The sequence below is a fragment of the Helianthus annuus genome, chromosome 11, assembly GCF_002127325.2.
Source record: "Helianthus annuus cultivar XRQ/B chromosome 11, HanXRQr2.0-SUNRISE, whole genome shotgun sequence".
NCBI classification, from domain to species: Eukaryota; Viridiplantae; Streptophyta; class Magnoliopsida; order Asterales; family Asteraceae; genus Helianthus; species Helianthus annuus.
Genome location: NC_035443.2, coordinates 48,250,815 through 48,270,402, shown reverse-complemented (window position 1 = coordinate 48,270,402; position 19,588 = coordinate 48,250,815). Strand labels below are relative to the sequence as shown.

At 39.8% G+C, this 19,588-nt stretch overlaps 2 protein-coding genes across 6 annotated transcripts; one reads left to right on the top strand and one right to left on the bottom strand.

Annotated features, from left to right (window-relative positions):
* Positions 1-10,046: 10,046 nt before the first annotated feature.
* LOC118484010 (pollen-specific leucine-rich repeat extensin-like protein 1) lies at positions 10,047-10,661 on the top strand. Its single transcript, XM_035979880.1, has one exon. It carries the CDS (start codon positions 10,047-10,049, stop codon positions 10,659-10,661), a length of 615 nt encoding a protein of 204 aa, XP_035835773.1.
* A 2,437-nt stretch (positions 10,662-13,098) lies between these two features.
* Positions 13,099-15,227, bottom strand: LOC110891656. 5 transcript variants are annotated; one of them, XR_004871198.1, is made up of 5 exons: positions 14,924-15,227; positions 14,732-14,823; positions 14,409-14,640; positions 13,443-13,585; positions 13,099-13,324 (listed from the first exon to the last, which is right to left on the bottom strand). XR_004871198.1 is itself a non-coding variant. In XM_035979244.1 (4 exons), the coding sequence occupies exons 2-4, from the start codon at positions 14,817-14,819 to the stop codon at positions 13,142-13,144; spliced, it is 411 nt and encodes a 136-aa protein (XP_035835137.1). In that variant the 5' UTR covers positions 14,820-14,823; positions 14,924-15,212; the 3' UTR covers positions 13,099-13,141. The 5 variants fall into 5 exon arrangements, 2 of the variants coding, with proteins under 2 accessions (XP_035835137.1, XP_021995001.1); XR_004871199.1 differs by having other exon boundaries at positions 13,443-13,582; XR_002565457.2 differs by having other exon boundaries at positions 13,443-13,498; positions 14,924-15,215.
* Positions 15,228-19,588: the final 4,361 nt, after the last annotated feature.

Genomic DNA, 19,588 nt, shown 5'->3' with positions numbered 1-19,588 from the left:
TTTGGCGACACTACCTGTATGGCACTAAGTGTACAATCTACACTGATCACAGGAGTTTACAACATATCTTTAATCAAAGGGAACTTAATATGCGTCAACGCCAATGGGTAGAACTCCTCAACGATTACGACTGTGAGATTCGTTATCACCCAAGCAAGGCGAATGTGGTTGCCGACGCGCTCAGCAGAAAGAGTTATGTGCTCAGTATCCGAAACGTTCAAGCCCAGCATAACCTCGAAGCCCTTATTCGCGAAGCTCAACATGCTTGCTTTAACAAGCGTACATTGAAGAAAGAGAGGATCTATCACGATGGAGCTCAGTTAGTAAGCAAATCAGATGGGATATTCTACTATCTGGACCGAATTTGGATCCCTAAGCGGACCGATTTGCGAAAGATTATCATGAATGAAGGCCACAAATCCCGATAGTCTATTCATCCCGGTGCTGACAAGATGTACCAGGATCTTCGTGATAAGTACTGGTGGCCGGGCATGAAACGGGATATCGCCCTCTACGTTGGAAGTTGCTTAACTTGTGCAAGAGTCAAGGCTGAACATCGAAGACCATCCGGCTTACTCGAACAACCGCCGATACCGATATGGAAGTGGGAGAGTATAGATATGGATTTCATAACGAAACTCCCGCCCACGCCATCAAGTCACGACAGTATCTGGGTTATAGTTGATCGTCTAACAAAATCAGCCCACTTTTTGCCGATACGAGAAGACTATAAGGTGGAACGACTAGCCCAGATCTACACCGACGAGATCATTTGTAATCATGGTACGCCTCGCGACATCATCTCTGACCGTGATGCTCGGTTTACTTCTCGATTGTGAGAAACTTTTCAAGCGGCTCTTGGTACGTCGCTTAATCTGAGTACTGCATTCCATCCACAAACCGACGGACAGACTGAGAGAACGATCCGTACTCTTGAAGACATGCTCCGGGCATGTGTCATAGATTTTGGTGGTAGTTGGAACAAACACCTGCCATTAGTCGAATTCTCGTATAATAACAGCTATCATGCCAGCATCCAGATGGCACTATGGAAGGAGATGTCGATCGCCTATTGTGTGGCACGAGATCGGTCATTCTCAACTAACCGGTCCCGAGATTCTACAAGAAACGACTGACAAAATCCACCAGATTCGAGACAACTTGGTGAAAGCTCGGAACAGACAGAAAAGTTATGCCGATAGAAGACGCAAGCCCCTTGAATTTGACGTTGGCGACTACGTACTCCTAAAGGTATCGCCTTGGAAGGGTGTAGTCAGATTCGGCAAGAGAGGGAAACTAGCGCCTCGATATGTTGGACCTTTTAAGATTCTGGAAAGGATCGGTAAAGTCGCCTACAGACTCGAACTACCGGAAGAACTCAGTAACGTCCACCCGACTTTCCATGTGTCTAACCTCCGAAAATGCCTTGCTGATCATGATCTAATCGTACCACTCGACGATCATCAGGTCAACGAAACCTTACACTTCGTGGAAAAGCCCGTCGAAATCATGGATCGCCAAACCAAGCAACTCAGGCGCTTACGCATCCCAATCGTGAAAGTCCGATGGGAAGGCAAACGAGGCGCGGATTTCACTTGGGAACTCGAAAGCGACATGAAGGCCAAGTACCCGCAGTTGTTTAAATAGATCTGAAGCATCAAATTGGTAAAACGACTCACGGTGATGTGCAGCTTCGAGCCTAATTTCGGGACGAAATTCCCTAAACAAGGGAGGCTGTAACACCCCGTGTTTTCGAATGTCAAAGTCAAAGTCCAAGTCCAAGTCAACCTTGGCTTCTTTGACTGTAATGTTTCTTTTTACTTTTTGTATTATGTGGAGTAAGTGTTGTCTAAATGAAATGATCGAATGTTTAATCAACGCGACCGATTTACGACTGTGAATAGTAGGAAGTAACAATGCGATAAAGTTAATCAATCGATAATCAAGTTAATCAAATCAATCATCAAACTTGAACCTCGAATTATGCGAATTTTGGTATTGCTTTATGTGTGTGTGTGCCTTATGTGTTACTTGTGCATGTTTACTTTATGTTTTGTGTGGTATTCAATCGAATCAATCGAAACTCGAATCGAAACTCGAAAAGCAATCAAACTCAATCGAAACCGACATCGAAACGTGACTTATAGATGATTGTATGTTAGGTATAGTAGTTGGAACTGAAAGCAATTTGACTAGGAACTCTATCGTATTCGTATCTTCGTCCATCAAAATCGAAACATCGAAAATCGTCGCGAAACACTCAAGAAGGTGTTCCTGATCGAACAGGAATCACCGATCGAACAGGCTAGCCAATCGAAGACGCTGTTCGATCGAGGAGCCCAGCCGATCGGAGATCCTGGCCCATCGGCTACCACTTTCCTCTTTTGGAGCCTATAAATAGCCCTGTCATTGTCACTCTTTCTACTTTTGGAAAGTTCTGACCAAACCAGCCCTTATTCTTCACCTTTTCTCAGATTTCTCTCAACTCCAGTAAGTTTTCACTCTAATTCTTGTACGTTTTTTATCATTACACGATTCTACACCTTTCTATCTTTCAAAACTTGATTTCTAACCGTGAAATCACCAAGATCTAAGTGTTCTTGGGTGATGTCATCATGGTGTTCTTGAAGAACATCATACTTTGGCCTCATTCAACCGTGAATAGCTTAGATCTGACCGATTTCCACATAAACAAACTAGGATTTGTAAGAATCTTAACATTTCATGGAAGGATTTCCAACTTTCTTTCAAACTCTTTTACACTCAAAACCTTAAAAACTATAGAAACAAAGCTCGAACCAACTAACTAATCATTCTAACAGTCAAGGGGTTCAAGATTCGGATTCTATCTACGAGGTTCACCGATTTCGGGTTAAACATCAAACTACCGTTCCGAACAGTTCACCGGCCGGACTTGGGTGATTCATGTCCGAACCAGTGAAGCAAGTAAGAACCCACGTTCTACGGTTTAACTCGCTGTCAAAATACCTTAAAATCATGACAAATAATCAAACAGCCAAGTGTTAGACGAAAGGCCGACCAGGTCAGAATTGCTGGCCGAACGGCTAGGCTGTTCGAATGAACAGCCCAGCCGATTGAACATACCAGCCGATCGGCTAGCACATGGTCCCACACTTTTCAAAACTTCATGAAGTATGTTATTGACGAAGTGATGTTTGATCGAATATGCTACTCGATTGGTAAACATTACTCTTCGGATCATGAGATACTATGCTTCAACCCTTAATCGATTTTGCAACTCGTTCGTAGTATGGAATGCCAGCCGATCGAACAGGCTGTTCGATCGAGTGACATCCTGCTGAGAACTACTTCTGAAGTTCCTAACAGATCGGTTAAGCCGGCCGATCGAACAGACCGTTCGATCGATCGACCTGAAGGGTAAGAACACTTCAGTGTTCTCAAATACTACAACGAAAACTTCAAAAGTTCAAACCATCATACACAAACACATCAGAGGAAGAAACAATCCACTCGAATGCTCCAGCCGATCGAGCCTACCGGCTGATCGAACAGGACAGTTCAAACGGACTTTCAAGCCGATCGAACAGCCCGTTCGATCGAACCTGCTGTTCGATCGACCAGGCTATTCGATCCATTCACACTTGTTTACATTTCTGCGTTACTCATCATTATGCTATCGAACTATTCGGGCTAGCCCTACTCTCAGCGCTCCCTTCAATCCATAATCAATCACTGTGAGTATACTCGAACCCTTTTTGCTTCAGCACTTTTGGGTGTTACATACGTTAATTATCAAAATCACAATCGAACACACTATTCAAACTATTTGAACGCTAACCGATTGCATGTATTACGTGAGTAAATGTATGCTTGTTGTTATGTTTACACGTGGAATGTTGTCTACCTGCCTTAGCAACGTAGTACTATAGTTTGGACTCAGCGCCCGTTCACACGGGGGTTGTTAAGGACAATTACTTGCATGGATTATGGTGGTAATCATGTATTGCGAACTGTCTCGGACAGTTAACCTGCAGTCGTTGGTATCGATAGGTCCATGTCGATAATTAACATGCATCATGTCCCTCTGTGTACATGCTGGTTATGCGTAAACTATTCGAACTCTATATGTTATTATTAAACTTGTATGCTCACCTTTACATTTTATGTATTGACTTTATTTTAACGTATGTGACAGGTGTTTAAGATATTTGCTTGCTAGGGAAGTGAAGCTAGAATAAAGCTTTAGAGGCCCCAACAAATAGTTGTCTGTCAGGAACAAGCAACTAGGGCATAGTTGTCTGTAGATCTTGTCAGGCTGGGTCTTTAGGAGCATTTGAACAATATTTATGTTTTGTATTAACTTAAATCTGAGTTGTCGGAACAGAACTACTTGTTTGGATGTTATCTGTAATAATGTATTTGTTTATTCGGGATACGGTATGGGACGTATCTTTTACTGGATTATATAGATAGTTGTTATGGAAACTTCTGAACAATCTGTTTCGCTCAGTGCCATGCCCCGATGATTCCGCCATCGGTTGGGGTGTGATACACTCCATCGCCACAAGTTCCCGCACAAGGATTCCTTTTCGATTACGATAAGCTCTGGGATTCGTTTCAATTGTCGGTCGAGCCGAGTGATGAGGAATTAGCTCTTCTGTACCAGTACCAGCAATATACGTCACAAGAGCCTGTATCTAGATCGCTAGAAGATCCTCAACCCACCGTGGGTACTCACGACGATGAAGCAGGACCGAGTGGAACAACTCACGAACCACCAGAGGAACCAGCTCCTTCATTTGACGTTTTTGACGACTCAGAGGTGGAACCCGCTCCAACTTTTGACGAGGAACCAAATGACACTTCACAGGATGCTGAGGATCAAACTGTTGATCTCAATATATCGAATTTGGAGTCGGAAGTGATAGTGCCTGACACCGTTATGCCACGGACGTTGTCTTACCATCCTTCAGAACAAATTATTGGCAACCTACAAAGTGGTGTCAAGACCCGCGATCAAATTATTGGAACCAAATGACACTTCTATTGTTGATTTGCAGAAAGAAGTCTCATTAAAATGTTTCATTTCGCAGATAGAACCAAGAACTTACAAAGAAGCGTTAACCGAGAATAGCTGGGTGAATGCAATGCAGGAGGAGCTGCAACAATTTGAAAAGCTGGGTGTCTGGAGACTCGTCGATCTGCCAAAGAATCAGAAGTTAATCAAAACAAAGTGGGTTTTTAAGTGCAAACGAGATGATAGAGGTGTCGTGGTGAGAAACAAAGCGCGACTAGTGGTACAAGGTTTTACTCAACAAGAAGGCATCGACTACGATGAAGTCTACGCGCCGATTGCCAGACTCGAGGCAATTCGGATCTTTTTAGCCTTCGCATCTTGGAAAGATTTTAAAGTGTACCAGCTAGACGTCAAATCTGCCTTCCTTTATGGACAAATCAGAGAAGAAGTGTATGTGGGACAACCGCCGGGGTTCACAGATCCACTACACAAAAACAAGGTGTATCTACTGGACAAAGCGCTTTACGGTCTTCACCAGGCCCCGAGAGCCTGGTACAAGACGCTTTCCCAATACTTGTTGGCCAACGGGTTCACAAGAGGGACAGTAGACAGCACTTTGTTCACCAAGGAAGAGGCAGGACACTTGTTGATCGTGTAGATATATGTTGACGATATCATCTTCGGTTACACCGACGACGACCTGTGTAAAGAATTTGAGAAAGTGATGAAGAAAAAGTTTGAGATGAGTTCAAATGGGGGAGATGAAGTTCTTCCTCGTGCTGCAGGTGGAGCAAATGCCCGATGGAATCTTCATTTACCAAACGAAGTATGTGAAGGACGTGCTCGACAAGTTTGATATGACAGATTGCAGTCCTGCATCAACCCCCCTTGCGTAAAATCATGGGATATGTCCAGACGAGAATGGAGTGAAAATGGATGAGACATTGTACCGATCAATCATTGGATCGCTCATGTATCTCACGGCTTCCCGTCTAGACATCATGTACCCTACATGCCTCTACGCCAGATATCAGTCAAATCCAAAGCAGTCACACCTGACCATTGTGAAACGTATCTTACGGTATTTGAAAGGCTGCCCAAGCATCGGCTTGTGGTATCCTCGATCGGGTGACTTTACTTTATCTGGTTTTGCTGATTCTGACTTTGGGAGCTGCAAGCAAAACGCAAAGTCCACCACTGCTGGGTGTCAGTTCTTCGGAACTCGACTTGTCACCTGGCAGTGCAAGAAACAAACCGCAGTAGCGCTCTCTACATGCGAGGCTGAATACATTTCAGCCTCCAGCTGTTGCTCGCAGATCCTTTGGATCCAACAGCAGATGCGCGACTTCGGTTTGCAGTTCTTAGACACTCCGATCTATGTGGAAAATGAAGCAGCGATTAATATTACTAAAAATCCGGTTCATCATTCGAAAACAAAGCATATTGAAATCCGTCACCACTTTATCCGTGATTGTCACGAGAAAAAGGGGATTCGGATTGAACACTTGCACACCGATGATCAGAAAGCCGATTTTTACACAAAACCTTTTGATAAAAAGAGATTTTATTATCTTTTGAGGTTACACGGGATGAAAAATCTGCAATCTGGGTGGGTTATTGAATGTGAAGCCGAGTTGGGCGGCGATCTGACGTGAACCATGTCGTGTTGTCAATTTTTGTTTGTGCAGTTTATTTTCTGCTTTTCGATAAAAACAAAAACACAAAAATATGTTTTTTCTAGGGGGGAGAAATTCGCAGAAAAATACAAAAATATGATAAAATTCAAAAATCCAAAAAATTAAAAAATTCAAAAAGAGTTTGTGTAGAATAGGGGAAATGATAGTACATCAGCTAGACAGACGTAGCACGCTAAAGAATTGTAATGTATAAAATGCAATTAAGCAGTCTCGCTAAAGATGTGCCGATAGGTTTTTACAAAATCAGTAGATCAGTTTGGGATATAAACATAAATTTCACTTGCGTTTACGTGGGGAACACCTCCAAGATATATAGGTAGCCCCTGAAATCCTGTTTGAAGGGTCCCGTATTCTGAGATACTAGGTCTTGATGCTTAGTGATATCTGGGGTATTATCTCGGGACTTCTGCTGTATGGAAATACTGACCTAGTCCCCGAATAATGCTTTACGCATTCCTTTACTCGTAAAGCCTCCCCTCAGCATAAAAAATGATGACACATTGAAAAATGTTAATCATGTGCTGTTGTAAAAAAGATTCCCTAAAGGGAACCCACCTTAAAGTCGAAGCCGTCATCTCTCTGCGTATACGGAAGTATCGACCTGAGCTCTCATGGCCCTCGCATTTCACCCCATTACAGATATCGTCTAGGTATACTCACCTGTAAGACTGAATACTGGGATCTGGATACGGGAGTATATACTGAGGTGGGACACATGTAGATGTTTAAGTCCTAAGACACTAATTCTGTATCCCGAATAGGTTGAAAGTTTTGTGAGAATTTAAGAGGATCAGTATATCGGCAATCTACGCGAATTGTTTAATGTTTGGTATGAAATATAGCTTAACGGTGCTAGTGTCTAGTCGGCAGCTGATATGATCCCCTAACACACTCACAAAAAGATTGTGTGTACAGTTTTAAGTTCATCCAGATAAAAATCCAAAAAGATTTTAGTTTCTCATCTTATTTTTCGACAACCGAAGTTGGGAATCGGACGATCAAAGCTTAGTGCAGATCATGTCTGTGTTTGATGAGGGCTGGGTAAGCAGGAGATGCTAAACAATGATTGGTACAGTGTTTGACAAACAGAAAGTGTTTAAAAGTTCAAATCGTTCAAAAGTTCATTAATTTGAACTGTTTTCAGAATGAAAAGACTGCATACTTCATAATTCGGTCAACCAAGGTCATTAACTTGGACTTGGTAGGCCAAGCAGTTGACCAAGGTCATTAACTTGGACTTGGTTAACTGAGTGTGCCGGTGTTTAATCAGATAAGTGTTAAAATGTTAAATTTTTGAATAACATGTTCTGATTTCGCTCATTAGAACACCTAAAATAGATTTCGCTCATAGCTGTTTTCATAAGTGATTTCGCTTATAGCTACCATGTGATTTCGCTTGTGAGGAACTTTGGTCATCAGGAGCGAAATCAGACCTACTATATAAGTAGGTTGATTCCGCTCATAAGTCATTTTCCTGATTTCGTTCAACAAACTTCTCTCTCCGACGACTGAGAAGCGAAACCCTAAAATCTTTGTGTTCTTACCGAATTGCTGCCCATTTTTCCTCAGATCTTGTGTCTATATCATCCTGTTAACATGGGCAAGGTATTTTATGGGCCAATTTGACCAATATCACACTTAAATTGAACTGTCGGCATTTGATAATGTTCAGAACTTAGATTTAGGGTGTTATTTGTAAAATCAGAACTTGAATAAAATCATATGTTGTCGGTTTAAGGTGTTAATCATGTTGATAAGTGTATATTGTAACAAATCTGATGTTTGATGATGTTTATCGATGTCCGGGTGTTACAGACTTACATCTAGGGTTCATTTAACGTCAAAAATAATTAAAACATATCATTAGTCTCGAAATCATCAGGAGAACAAGATATTGAGTTCAATTTCAGGATTTGATGAGTTTTTGAGAGGTTTCATATGATTTCGCCCCAAACTGTCATGTTCAATGATTTCGCTTTTAGGGGTTCTTTGTGATTCCGCTCTTATGTACATAATGTAATTTCGCTTATTGTGCACATCAGTGGTTTCGTTCTTAAGTTGTTAAGTGATTTCGTCCTTAGTGTATCCTGTGATTCCGCTTTTGTGTACATAAGATGATTTCGTCCCTGTGTACAATCCTGATTTCGCCCTTAGTGAAATTTTGATTTCGCTTATGGTGTACCAAGTGTAAAAACTTGTAATTTGATTTTGGTGAAAATTGTTCTAAGTGTCTGATTCAGTGTATGTGATTTTGATGTGCAGGGTTCCAGGTGTGATCTTCGATCCTCTTCACAACAGTTGTTGTGATTTGGATGTACAGAAAAACATTGAGTTAGCCAAGTTTAGTGGCATATTGGAATTCATGGGTCGTATTCCCATTCAGAAAGCGCTTACTGATCAACGACCACTGTACAGATCTCACATAGACCGTTTCTGGAAGAATGCAAGCTACGACGATGAGAACAAAGTGATTTCGTCAATTGTCGAGGTGCATGGCAAAAAGGAGAAGATACTTGTCACCGAAGCACTTATTCGTGAAGTTGTTAACTTTCCGGACGAAGCAGAGTCGCCAACAAGATTTCCAGAACGTATGGTGAAAGGTTGCATGCTAAGAATGGGTTATCAAGGAGCTTTTAATGCTGGGTACTATTTGAAGTCGAAGTTTCAGAAACCCTACAAGTTCCTGATTCACTGTGTATTGATGTCATTGAGCCATACAAAAGGAAGTTACGATACGATGCGTGATTATCAAATGAATATGGTTACGGCGTTAGTGTTGAACAAGAAGTACAATTTCTCACACATTGTATTCCACTATATGGCTGAGAATATTAAAACAGACAGCAAGAGTTGGATGTATCCGAGGTTCGTGCAGATGTTGATTGATCACGCTTATCCTGAGATTGACAGAAACATAAAGAATGACTTGTTGATACAATCACACATGAGCAATGATTCGCTTAAACAGCTGGCGAGATATCACCCGAATCACCCAGAACCAAAAGTTGGTGCAGAATTCTTCGGTTTTATAAAAGATGCAAACTACGTTGATCCAAATCCAGTTGATCATCAGAACTGGAGAAATGAAGCTGAAATGAAAGAGGCAGCCTATGTCGAAGAGCTGAAAATTCTTAAAGATTTCAAAAACACCAAGAATGAATGGTATGTCAAAGAAACAGGGAGAATACGCAGAAAGGCCACTCCTAAAGTTCAAGAAGGTGAAGGGTCATCATCAAAACCAAAGAAAAAACAAAAGAAAGCAGCAGAAACGTTATTGATTGATGAACCTGAAGAAGATGAGACAGTTGTTGCTACGGAAGATGATCCGTATAATGCATGCTGGTGAAGATATGATGTTTAATGTTGATGTCTTGGAAACTGGGCCAACAGTGACTGCTGAAGTTGATCAAGTTGTTAACGTTGAAGCTGGAAAAGAGAAGGTTGTTGATGACATTGAGGGTGATGATGTGGTTAAGAGCACTACAAGTTCATCAAGCTCTTCAGATGATGAGATTGACGAGACTGAACGTTTAAGAAGAGTTCAGGAAGCTACAAAACAAGAGAAATTGTTGAGAAAGAGAAAGAGACAGGAAAAGGATGATGATGAAGCTTATGTTCCTTCTCCAGAACATGTCTCTGAGTCACAATCTCCTGCAGGTGGTCGAAAGAAAGCTGGAGCTCGAAAGAAAGTCGTATTTCCAAAGATTCGTAAAGTTACACCGAAGATTAAAATGCCAAAGATTGTCTTAAAGAAGAAGCCTTCCAAAGAAACCAGGAAACCACCAACACCACCACATGAACCAACACCACCTCAATCACCAATCCAATCACCTCCACGACAACCTACACCACCACAACAACCTTCACCACCGAAACAACCAACACCACCAAGACAACCATCACCTATACATCATTCACCACTACATCTTTCACCACCACCACAACAAACCCTTCTTACCTCGTAAGAAATCTTTCAAACACCTCCATCCACTCAAATGCAACCTGGTTCTTCTGGCAAAGGTCTTTATACTCCTCATGATAGTCTTGAAGACATCGGAGATTTCGGTTTTGCTAACAATGAACAAGTGATGAAGTTGGAGAAAAAGATGGATGAAGTGTTAGTTGATAACAAGAAGTTAGCTGCTGAGAATAAGAAAGTTTCTGATCGAGAAAGAATTCTTGAAATGCGTGTGAAGAAGTTGGAGGGTGATAACAAAGAGTTGTTGAAAAAGATTGATTCTGATCAATCAGAGATAGATATTTTGAAGGTGAGAGTTGCTGAGCTTGAAGAAGAAAAGACTCGAAGAGATGAACAAAATGAATACTTCAAGCTGAAAAACAAAGAGTTAGAAGCGGCTAAAGCATTCAGAGATCATGAATTCTATATGTTGAATAAAGTCGTTGAAAGTATGCTCGGAACGTCTGTAGAGCAAAAGTTTGAAGAGTTGCAAGTTGAAGAACTCAGAGCACAGCATCAAGCAGAAATAGATGAACAAATGAAAGACAAAGGTAAAGGCGTTGAAGGAAGTTCTGCAGTAACAGAAAGATCAATTGTTCCTTCAATGGTTGTTGAGAATCCTGAACCTATCTCTGCTATATCTGGTCTGTTTGAAGAAGATACACCTCTTGATGAGTTAATTGGTGATAGTGATGAAGAGGATGATGATGATGAGGATGACGAGGAAGATGATGAAGATGAGAAAGTCTATTCAGCGAGCAGTCATGGTTCTGACAACGATGATGATGATGCTCAGGGTGGTACGGGTGTGAAAGTATCTGAAGCTTCCACTGAGAAAACTGTTGATGGTTTGATGAACGATTCAGTGAATGAAGAATCAGGAAGAGCAGATGGAAAGGGGGAGTCGGGTGATGCACAGAATGTTCAACAAACTCAGAAGTTGATTTTGAGATTGGATACTTATCGTAAAGAAGGAGAACATTTTCATACCTACACGCTGGAAACAATCAGAGAAATGATGCGTATGGTGAATCCTGACTTCAAATTCGATTTTGAAGAACAATTGAATGCTTTCGACATCAATCAGCAGCCTGATTATGAGAATAAGTATGTTGAAGATGCTGATATGTATGACAAAGTCAAAGTTGAAGATTGGACGGATGATGAAAGTGTTAATGAAGATACTTCACAGTTGCCTACACTGATGGAGTTCTTTACAGAAGAAAACCGAGATGAGTTGAGAAGAAAAGTTTCTGAGATCCTGAAAGATAAGAACTTTGATGGCACTCCAAAAGATATGGCAAAGGAAGAAAGAAAGAAATGGTTTAAAGACAATCACGAGAGGAAGTTTAAAAGACCGTTAACGTACTATCAACGTGATCGAAGTGTGTCTCTTGGTGACATCATCAGCTGGGGTTTCTTACCTCAAGTGAATGCTTATGCAATCAGGAGAGAATACGGGGTACAGTACTTTGAGTACTTATATGACATGATGTCATTACCCTGGTGGGACGTGGAAGAGCTATCTAAAGTCAGATCTTTAGATTATCCTGTGCGGCAGAATGATATTCCAATGTGGAGGTATATCAAGTATGAATCGCTGAAAGAGTTTCGTCACTGGAAGCCGCATTACCCTAAAAGAGTGCAGAGGGTAGATCTTGAAACAGGGGTTGTAGAGACTATCCTTAACGTCAAAAAGCCGAAGACAATGAAAACTATCCCAGTGTCGCCAATGGAGCAGGATTTCTATAAGGGATTTTTGGGTTGGGTGTATAGTTGCATTTCGACTGAGGCTGTCATTACTTACAGAGCAGGAGGAGAATTACGAGAGATACATGCGTATGATCCTATGTGGCTTGTGAACTGCTCTGCGAAGGATATCGAATGTCTTTTTATAAACAAAATTCACTATCAGCCAGAAGACAAAGAGCAGGCCATGCAGTTTCAACGTGTTGCTACTCTTTGCTTTCAGAAAGGTATAAATTCTGAGAGTAAATGGAAGTCATCATGGTGGTCGCTCGAGGAGAAATTCAAGAGAAAAACTGAGCGTGAACGTCGAAATCTTGAAGAGAACAGAGGCAAATGGATGCACATTCAAGCTGAAGAGGATAAGAAGAGAAAGAAAGAGAATGACAGGGTACGGAATTTGCTTAGGAAGAAGCCTAAGCAGCATGAAGAAAAGTTTAAGTCCCTGTGAAGACCCGAACAGTGCTGGTTATTACTGCCTGAAAATGAGATAAACGGACATTATATCAGTCATATGAAGATCTAATTACTAATTAGCATTTAGCAGCTAGATTTTTAATTTTTTTTTTCTGAAGTATAGTGTTACTAACCTTACTCATATCTCTTGATTTGGTTATTAAGGTACCAGGAGCATTAGGGTTATATGAATTTTTAACCCTAACAGGTATATCACCTTCTCTTGCAAGCCTCATACGAAAAGTTTATAATTACTTTAAATTCGTTAACTTTATCTAACAGAAGCTACTCGTAACAACAACACAAAATTATATATAGCACGAACAGAAAACGTAGATTAACGCAACATACATGAACACGAAGAACGCACTCGCAGGCCGTTTCACTTTGTTCGGATCCTTCGCCTCCTTCGCTTTCTTCACCGGCGCTTTCTTCTGCTTCGGAGCCTCTCTCTTCTTCACCGAAAGCCTAAAATCACAAATTATTAACGAATTAATCAAATTTTATTGCTATTTTCAACGAAAATGAATGAAAACTGACTTGATGTCTGGTTTTTGGAATGCGGATGATGGAAGTAGTTACTGACCTGTTGTCGGAATTCATAGCGGCGGCCGGAGGCTCTGCGGCGTCGGTGGTGGAGGCCTGTGGAAACATGGTTGGATTTGAGAGAGAGATAGTGAGTAGATACACGGTTGGATTTGAAATATGCTGCTACAAAATCATTGGCTGCTACAAAGTTGGCATTCAACATTACTAATAAGTTGCTATGATACAAATTTTTAGCTGCTGCAAATCAAACTATGGAATAAAGGTCAGATCTTTTGGCTACTACGGATCAAAATATAGTTAAGATTATTCGGCATTTCAGTTTAAAAAAGGTCACAAATTACATACAAATCCCCCTTTTTAATCCCAGTTTCACCCCCCATACACATACAATCATATACACACTCCATAAAACCACAGATCTTATCATCTTTGTGATAATCGAACGCCTCAAATCTCAATCAGCAGCCCAGATTTTCTGTTTACTCTTCTGTAAGTACTTATTTTGCTGAATGTTATCTAATTTCGTCCAATCAGATGTAAATTGACTGTTTTTTGTATGAATTTATCTTCGATTGTTTATGTTTAGGGTTAAATTTAGGGTTCTTGTTCTTTAATTTTGTTAAAATTTGTTAAATTCGGCATAATTAGTTAGCTATCAGTAACTGCCCTAGTGCTATAATCAATTCCCCTAATGCCTCAACTCCACTATCAAAATTCGGCATTCTCAGTTAGCTATCACTAACTGCCTTCTCATGATTATTACACAAATTTCACTACTACATTCAACTTTCACACAAACATATTACACACATGATATCAGATAACCACATTTCTTCAATACAGATATGTTATCGTCTCAAATGTTCTACACTGACTATGACAGTTTAAAACCCTGCTCACGCTATAAGGCATGCCATTATGCTTTCACCAAAAAAAATCGTCCAATCAGATGTAAATTATGCTTTAACTAACTGGCTGCTAAAAGATTTAGGTCAAATTGTACCTTCTCTTTCTGAAGTTCTTGCAGATAATCATTAAATTTATCCAGTTTTTTCAATGATAAGTCAGACTCGTCGACTTTTAGGCTTCCGGATTGTTGATTACCACCCGCAATTTCTCCGCGTAATTTTTTGAATTTGTGTTTGGACGTTTAGAAATCAAACACAAACTAAACCAAACGATCTCTCGTAACTCATAAGATGTAAGATCCAAACAAAGTTATACAAAACAGAATCCTAACACAAATTACAAACCCTAAGATCGTATGAAAGCCAGAAAGAAATAGAAATAGGTTATCGATTGAATGATTGAGGATGAGTTACATACCTTTTGTGCAAAGAAATTCGAACATTTTGGTCAATAAGAAGTCTGATATGTCTGATTCTGGTTGTTTTGTTTCTTCTTTAACGTGCATTGTTCTGCAAAGATAAAAATTAAATGATTAGAAGAGAGATATGAAGGTAATTGAACAGATTTTCTGAGAAACTTGGAACCCTAATTTGGGGATTTGTTATAAACCTAACACATAACACAGGGTTTCTCTCATTTAGTCTCTCATATGGCAGCTTCTGATGCTTCGTATTCCTTCATCGAAGAGAGAGAGTAGAGAGAACTTATATTTCGTATTCCTTCATCGAAGAGAGAGCAGAGAGAACTTATATGGATATGGTTTGAATTTTAAATCTGGAGCCAAGATTTTGAATTTTGAATCTGATGAGATTTGAATTTTGAATAAACATCAGAGGTTTCAATTACCCTCCCGTTTGAATGAAACATCAGTAGTTCGAACATCAGTGGTTGTTTTGTATGAACATCAGTGGTTGGGCAGACCTTTGAAATGGTGAATGTGGGTCACCTTTGAATTTTAAAGTGGGGCAGTGGTTTGAATTTATGATGTCACCATATTCTCTCTTTGGCTTCCATCTCATTGTTGCTGACATAAGAAAAGCCTTGTTGGACATGCTCTCTAGCTGATACATCAGCTTTTTTATGTCACTTGGGTTTCTTCTTTTATAGAAAGTATAGATAGATTAACTATTTGATTTTTTATTTACTTAACTCGTGTAATACACGGGGTTATAACCTAGTTATAAATAAAGGAAAAATGCTTTTAATGTGGTACAAAAATCAACAAGATTTTAAACGAGCTTTCGGAAGATATCTCGAGATGATCCAAACCGGAGCCATGAATTCAAGTTAATTAAATTAATTAAAAATAAATTGTACACAGATATGTGAACTAAAAATAAAAAACCGTGGCCGCAAATTGATCTCAAAAATATGAAAACATTAAAAATTAATGTCAATAAGGGTGGTTGTGGTTAACTACGGTGAATGATGTTCAATTAGGTCCATAGATGATACTTTAGGGTCAAGTTGAGCCAAAGATGGTAAAATAAGGTCGTAGATGTTCAATAATCTTTTTTTTTTTTTTTTAAAGGAGAACTTCATTAACACGCCAAAACCCCAAGCAGGGGCGGCCAACAAAACAACAAAGAATTACATATTAACAAAACTACACCATTCTCTCCAACTCACATTAAAATCCTTAGATCTAGAGTTAAGCCAAAATAAACCTACCGACTTTAATTCCCTGATTATCCCCGCCAAGGAAACCGGAATATTGTTAAACCTAGCTTCATTTCTAGCCTTCCATATACACCAACACCCAATTCTAATGATACCTTGAATAACTTCCTTTTTCCTTCCTTTGAGACCGATGTTCTCGTGCGTTTCCAGAAGATCCTTCACAGAAAAAGCCATGATCGGGGGGATTTTGCACCAACTGCTAATGATCGACCAAAGAGACGACGCGATATAACACGAAGTGAAAAGATGAGAAACCGATTCGTCCTCCTCACCACATAGCACACACGTCTGATCCCCGATATCTATATTCCTTTTTTTGAGAGCGTCCATCGATGCAAGATTATCCATACCAAGTCTCCAAATAAACATATTACACTTTCGGGGAATCCATTTGCAGCTAGACGGGATATACAATCCCTGAATACCCAAATCTTTCGTCAACAGCCTCTTCACCAGACCCACACTAAACTGCCCATCGACTGAGCCCAACCAAGCCCAATTATCCGATATATCCTTTAACTCGACATTAATCAGATCGCTGCATAATTCAATCAGATCATCGATTTCCTGGCCAACTATCAAGCTTCGCTTCCATTGCCACCTGAATCTCGAAATACCTCCGTCATCGCCAATCCTATCCGCAATCTTACAATCTTTCTTTTTTTCTAACTGGAACAAAGCCGGGAATCTAATAAACAAAGGACCGCTGCTCAACCAAGGGTCCAACCAGAACTGAATCGACTTTCCCGAACCCACTTTGCCGGCAATATAATGCTTAAGTGGTTTGTTATCCAGCGACACCTTGTTCAGCAAGTTAATGATATTACACCATACCCCCCCTATAGATTTTCTGACCGGAAAGCTGTCCATTCTGCTTTTCGTCGAGTGCACCGCTTCGATGACTTTAACCCATAACTTATCCTTGTCCACCTTAAACCTCCAACCCCACTTGGCCAATAACGATATGTTAATATGCTTGAGCCTACTCAAGCCCAAACCCCCCTTATCCATAGGACAAGCCACACGATCCCAAGCCGCCCAATGGATTTTACTATTATTCGGGTCCCCTCCCCACAGAAATTTTCTAATTTTGGCTTCGATATCCTTGATGACCTGAACCGGGGCCTTATAAAGGAAAAAGAAATGTTCAATAATCTTTGGTTACGGTTATCATTGTGATTGATAGTCAACTAGGGTCATTAATCTTTAGTTATGGTTAATGAGAAAACCTTATGGTCAATTTGGCCCAAAGCTATTGAACGGTCATAAATGCTCAATTATTTGCCACTTGGGTTGTAGCCCAGTGGTAATAAGCAAAGCTTCTTTGGAGTACACCTAAGTTCTAATCTTGGGTAAGGACTAATTTATATAAATAGTGTATGGTGACTATGTGTTTTTAGCCTTTAAAAAAAAGACCTAAGTTCTAATCTTGGGCAAGGACTAATTTATAGGAATGGTGTATGGTGACTGTGTGTTCTTAGCCTTTAAAAAATGCTCAATTATTTTATTTAATATCATTCTCTTGATTTATGGTTTGCTAAGACCAGGGATCTATAATTAGGGTGAATGATGATATTTTTGTGACAACTGGCACAAAACCGGTAATTTCCGTACACTCTAATCATTATTTAATGACTGCAATTATGTGCTTAAATATCAGCATTGACTGATTTGATGATTAAGCAAGTGAATTCATGCACGTTGTATACTATAGAATACTGCTTTATGCATAAACGAGAGCGTTGCGTCAAAAATGCTAAGTAAACTCACCGGTAAGACACAATGTGTCAACAGAACTGCAGAAAGCAGTCAGACATTAGAATTAAGGCCTAGTGTAGGTCCAACGACTAGAATACATTAAAACCCAAGAATACGTATAAGGGTTTAGTTTATAGTCATTGCGAGAGCTAAAATACGCACTAAGAAGCACCCGAAACGCACTTTAAGTGCAGAATTTGTAAAATTCAGCAATAATTCAGCATTTAAACATATGAATATTATGCAGAAATTTCGTTTTAACATCCGGAATATTTCCCTAAGTGTTGGGAATTGAAAAGGTACAAGAAGGGTACTTAAAAGACACTAGAAAGTGTAATTTAACACTTAATCGAATCAGTGTCTAACCGAACAACCGGACTTTACCCGGAACACCGAAATAATGCTAGAAGCATGGTTTTTATTTTTCTGAGCCAGCTAGGGTCCCTGATTACCCTAACACCCGCTCTATAACACATTAAACAACTAACGGGGTTAATCCCTAAAGTAACCGACTTTAAACAAACTAAACTGTAACTGAACAATCGAAATCGAACCGGATGCCATTCCCTCTCAATGGAATCGGCCAACTAGGTGGGACCAAGGGAGTACAAGCTTTATTATATTATAATAGTTTGTGGATATCTAGATCAAGAAACCGTTGGACGATAACGAAACTTTCTCTATTTAAACACCCTCTCACACACACTAAACACACACACAAGAATCACTCTCTCTCTTGCTCTCTCCCTACCTCTCGGTCGTGACCACCCACCCCCATCCACCATACTTTCGGTTCAAGTCTTGCCATTCCAAGCATACACTAGTGTCGGGGATCACGTACAACGAAGCTTGAAACGGAAGCTAAAGGACCTCGTGCATTTGCTTTTATCCACTCATTTTTCGCATAGAATCTTCCCTAGCCCCGAGCTAGAGGTATAACACTTAAAACTCATACTTGTACTAATCTAAAGTGGTTAATATGATAAGTAACGGTTAAAACTCGAAATCCTACAAGATGAAGCTTTAAAGTCTACTAAAAATACAAGTATTGTTGGTTAAAAGCTCATAAGTTGTGTAAAGGTTGTAGTAATTAAAATTTGTGGTTATTTAGGCCCGATCTACGTTGTGGTAGCTCGGATCACCGTTTAACCCGACTTTGTTAAGATCATAGATCTTGACATAAGCTTGCTTCGGACGGTACAAGGGTTAAAAGGTGAAACTCTACCACACGAGAAACATGAACTTGCGTAAAAGTATTTTTACTTGTAAAATAGTGTTTTAAACTTGCCGATCTATGAATCTACAAGTGGTATTTTCAAAAGACCAAGCGCCAAAAGAAACCACATGTTCTAAACCGGATCTTACACAAACAAAAGTGATTTTTGTGAACAAACAAGTGTATGGACACTTGTGTAACAAAAGTTTTAACAAAGAAATAATTTTCGTAAAAACCGACTAGAAGTTGTGAAACTTTATATTCTTTGAAAATAAGGTTTTTAAGAAACTAAACTTATTTTTAAAGATAACAAGACTTACTAAATGTGCTAGTGAGTTACTACACAATTTTAGTAAATAACCAAGTTCATGAAATGGAGAAATTAGTGATATTTGTGGATGATTATTGTTGATAAGTGTTGTTGATGATTGTTGACGATTTAAAAGAAAATAAACACATGTTTTGAAAACATGGGAAACCTCCATTTTTAGGGGAAACTCTGCCAAAATTTTTATAAATTTTGACACTTAGAAAAATATAAGTTTTTGAGGAACTTATTCCCTAAAAATGTATTTAAGAGTATTACCAAGGTTTCCCTAATTTTTGGTGATAAGAAATGA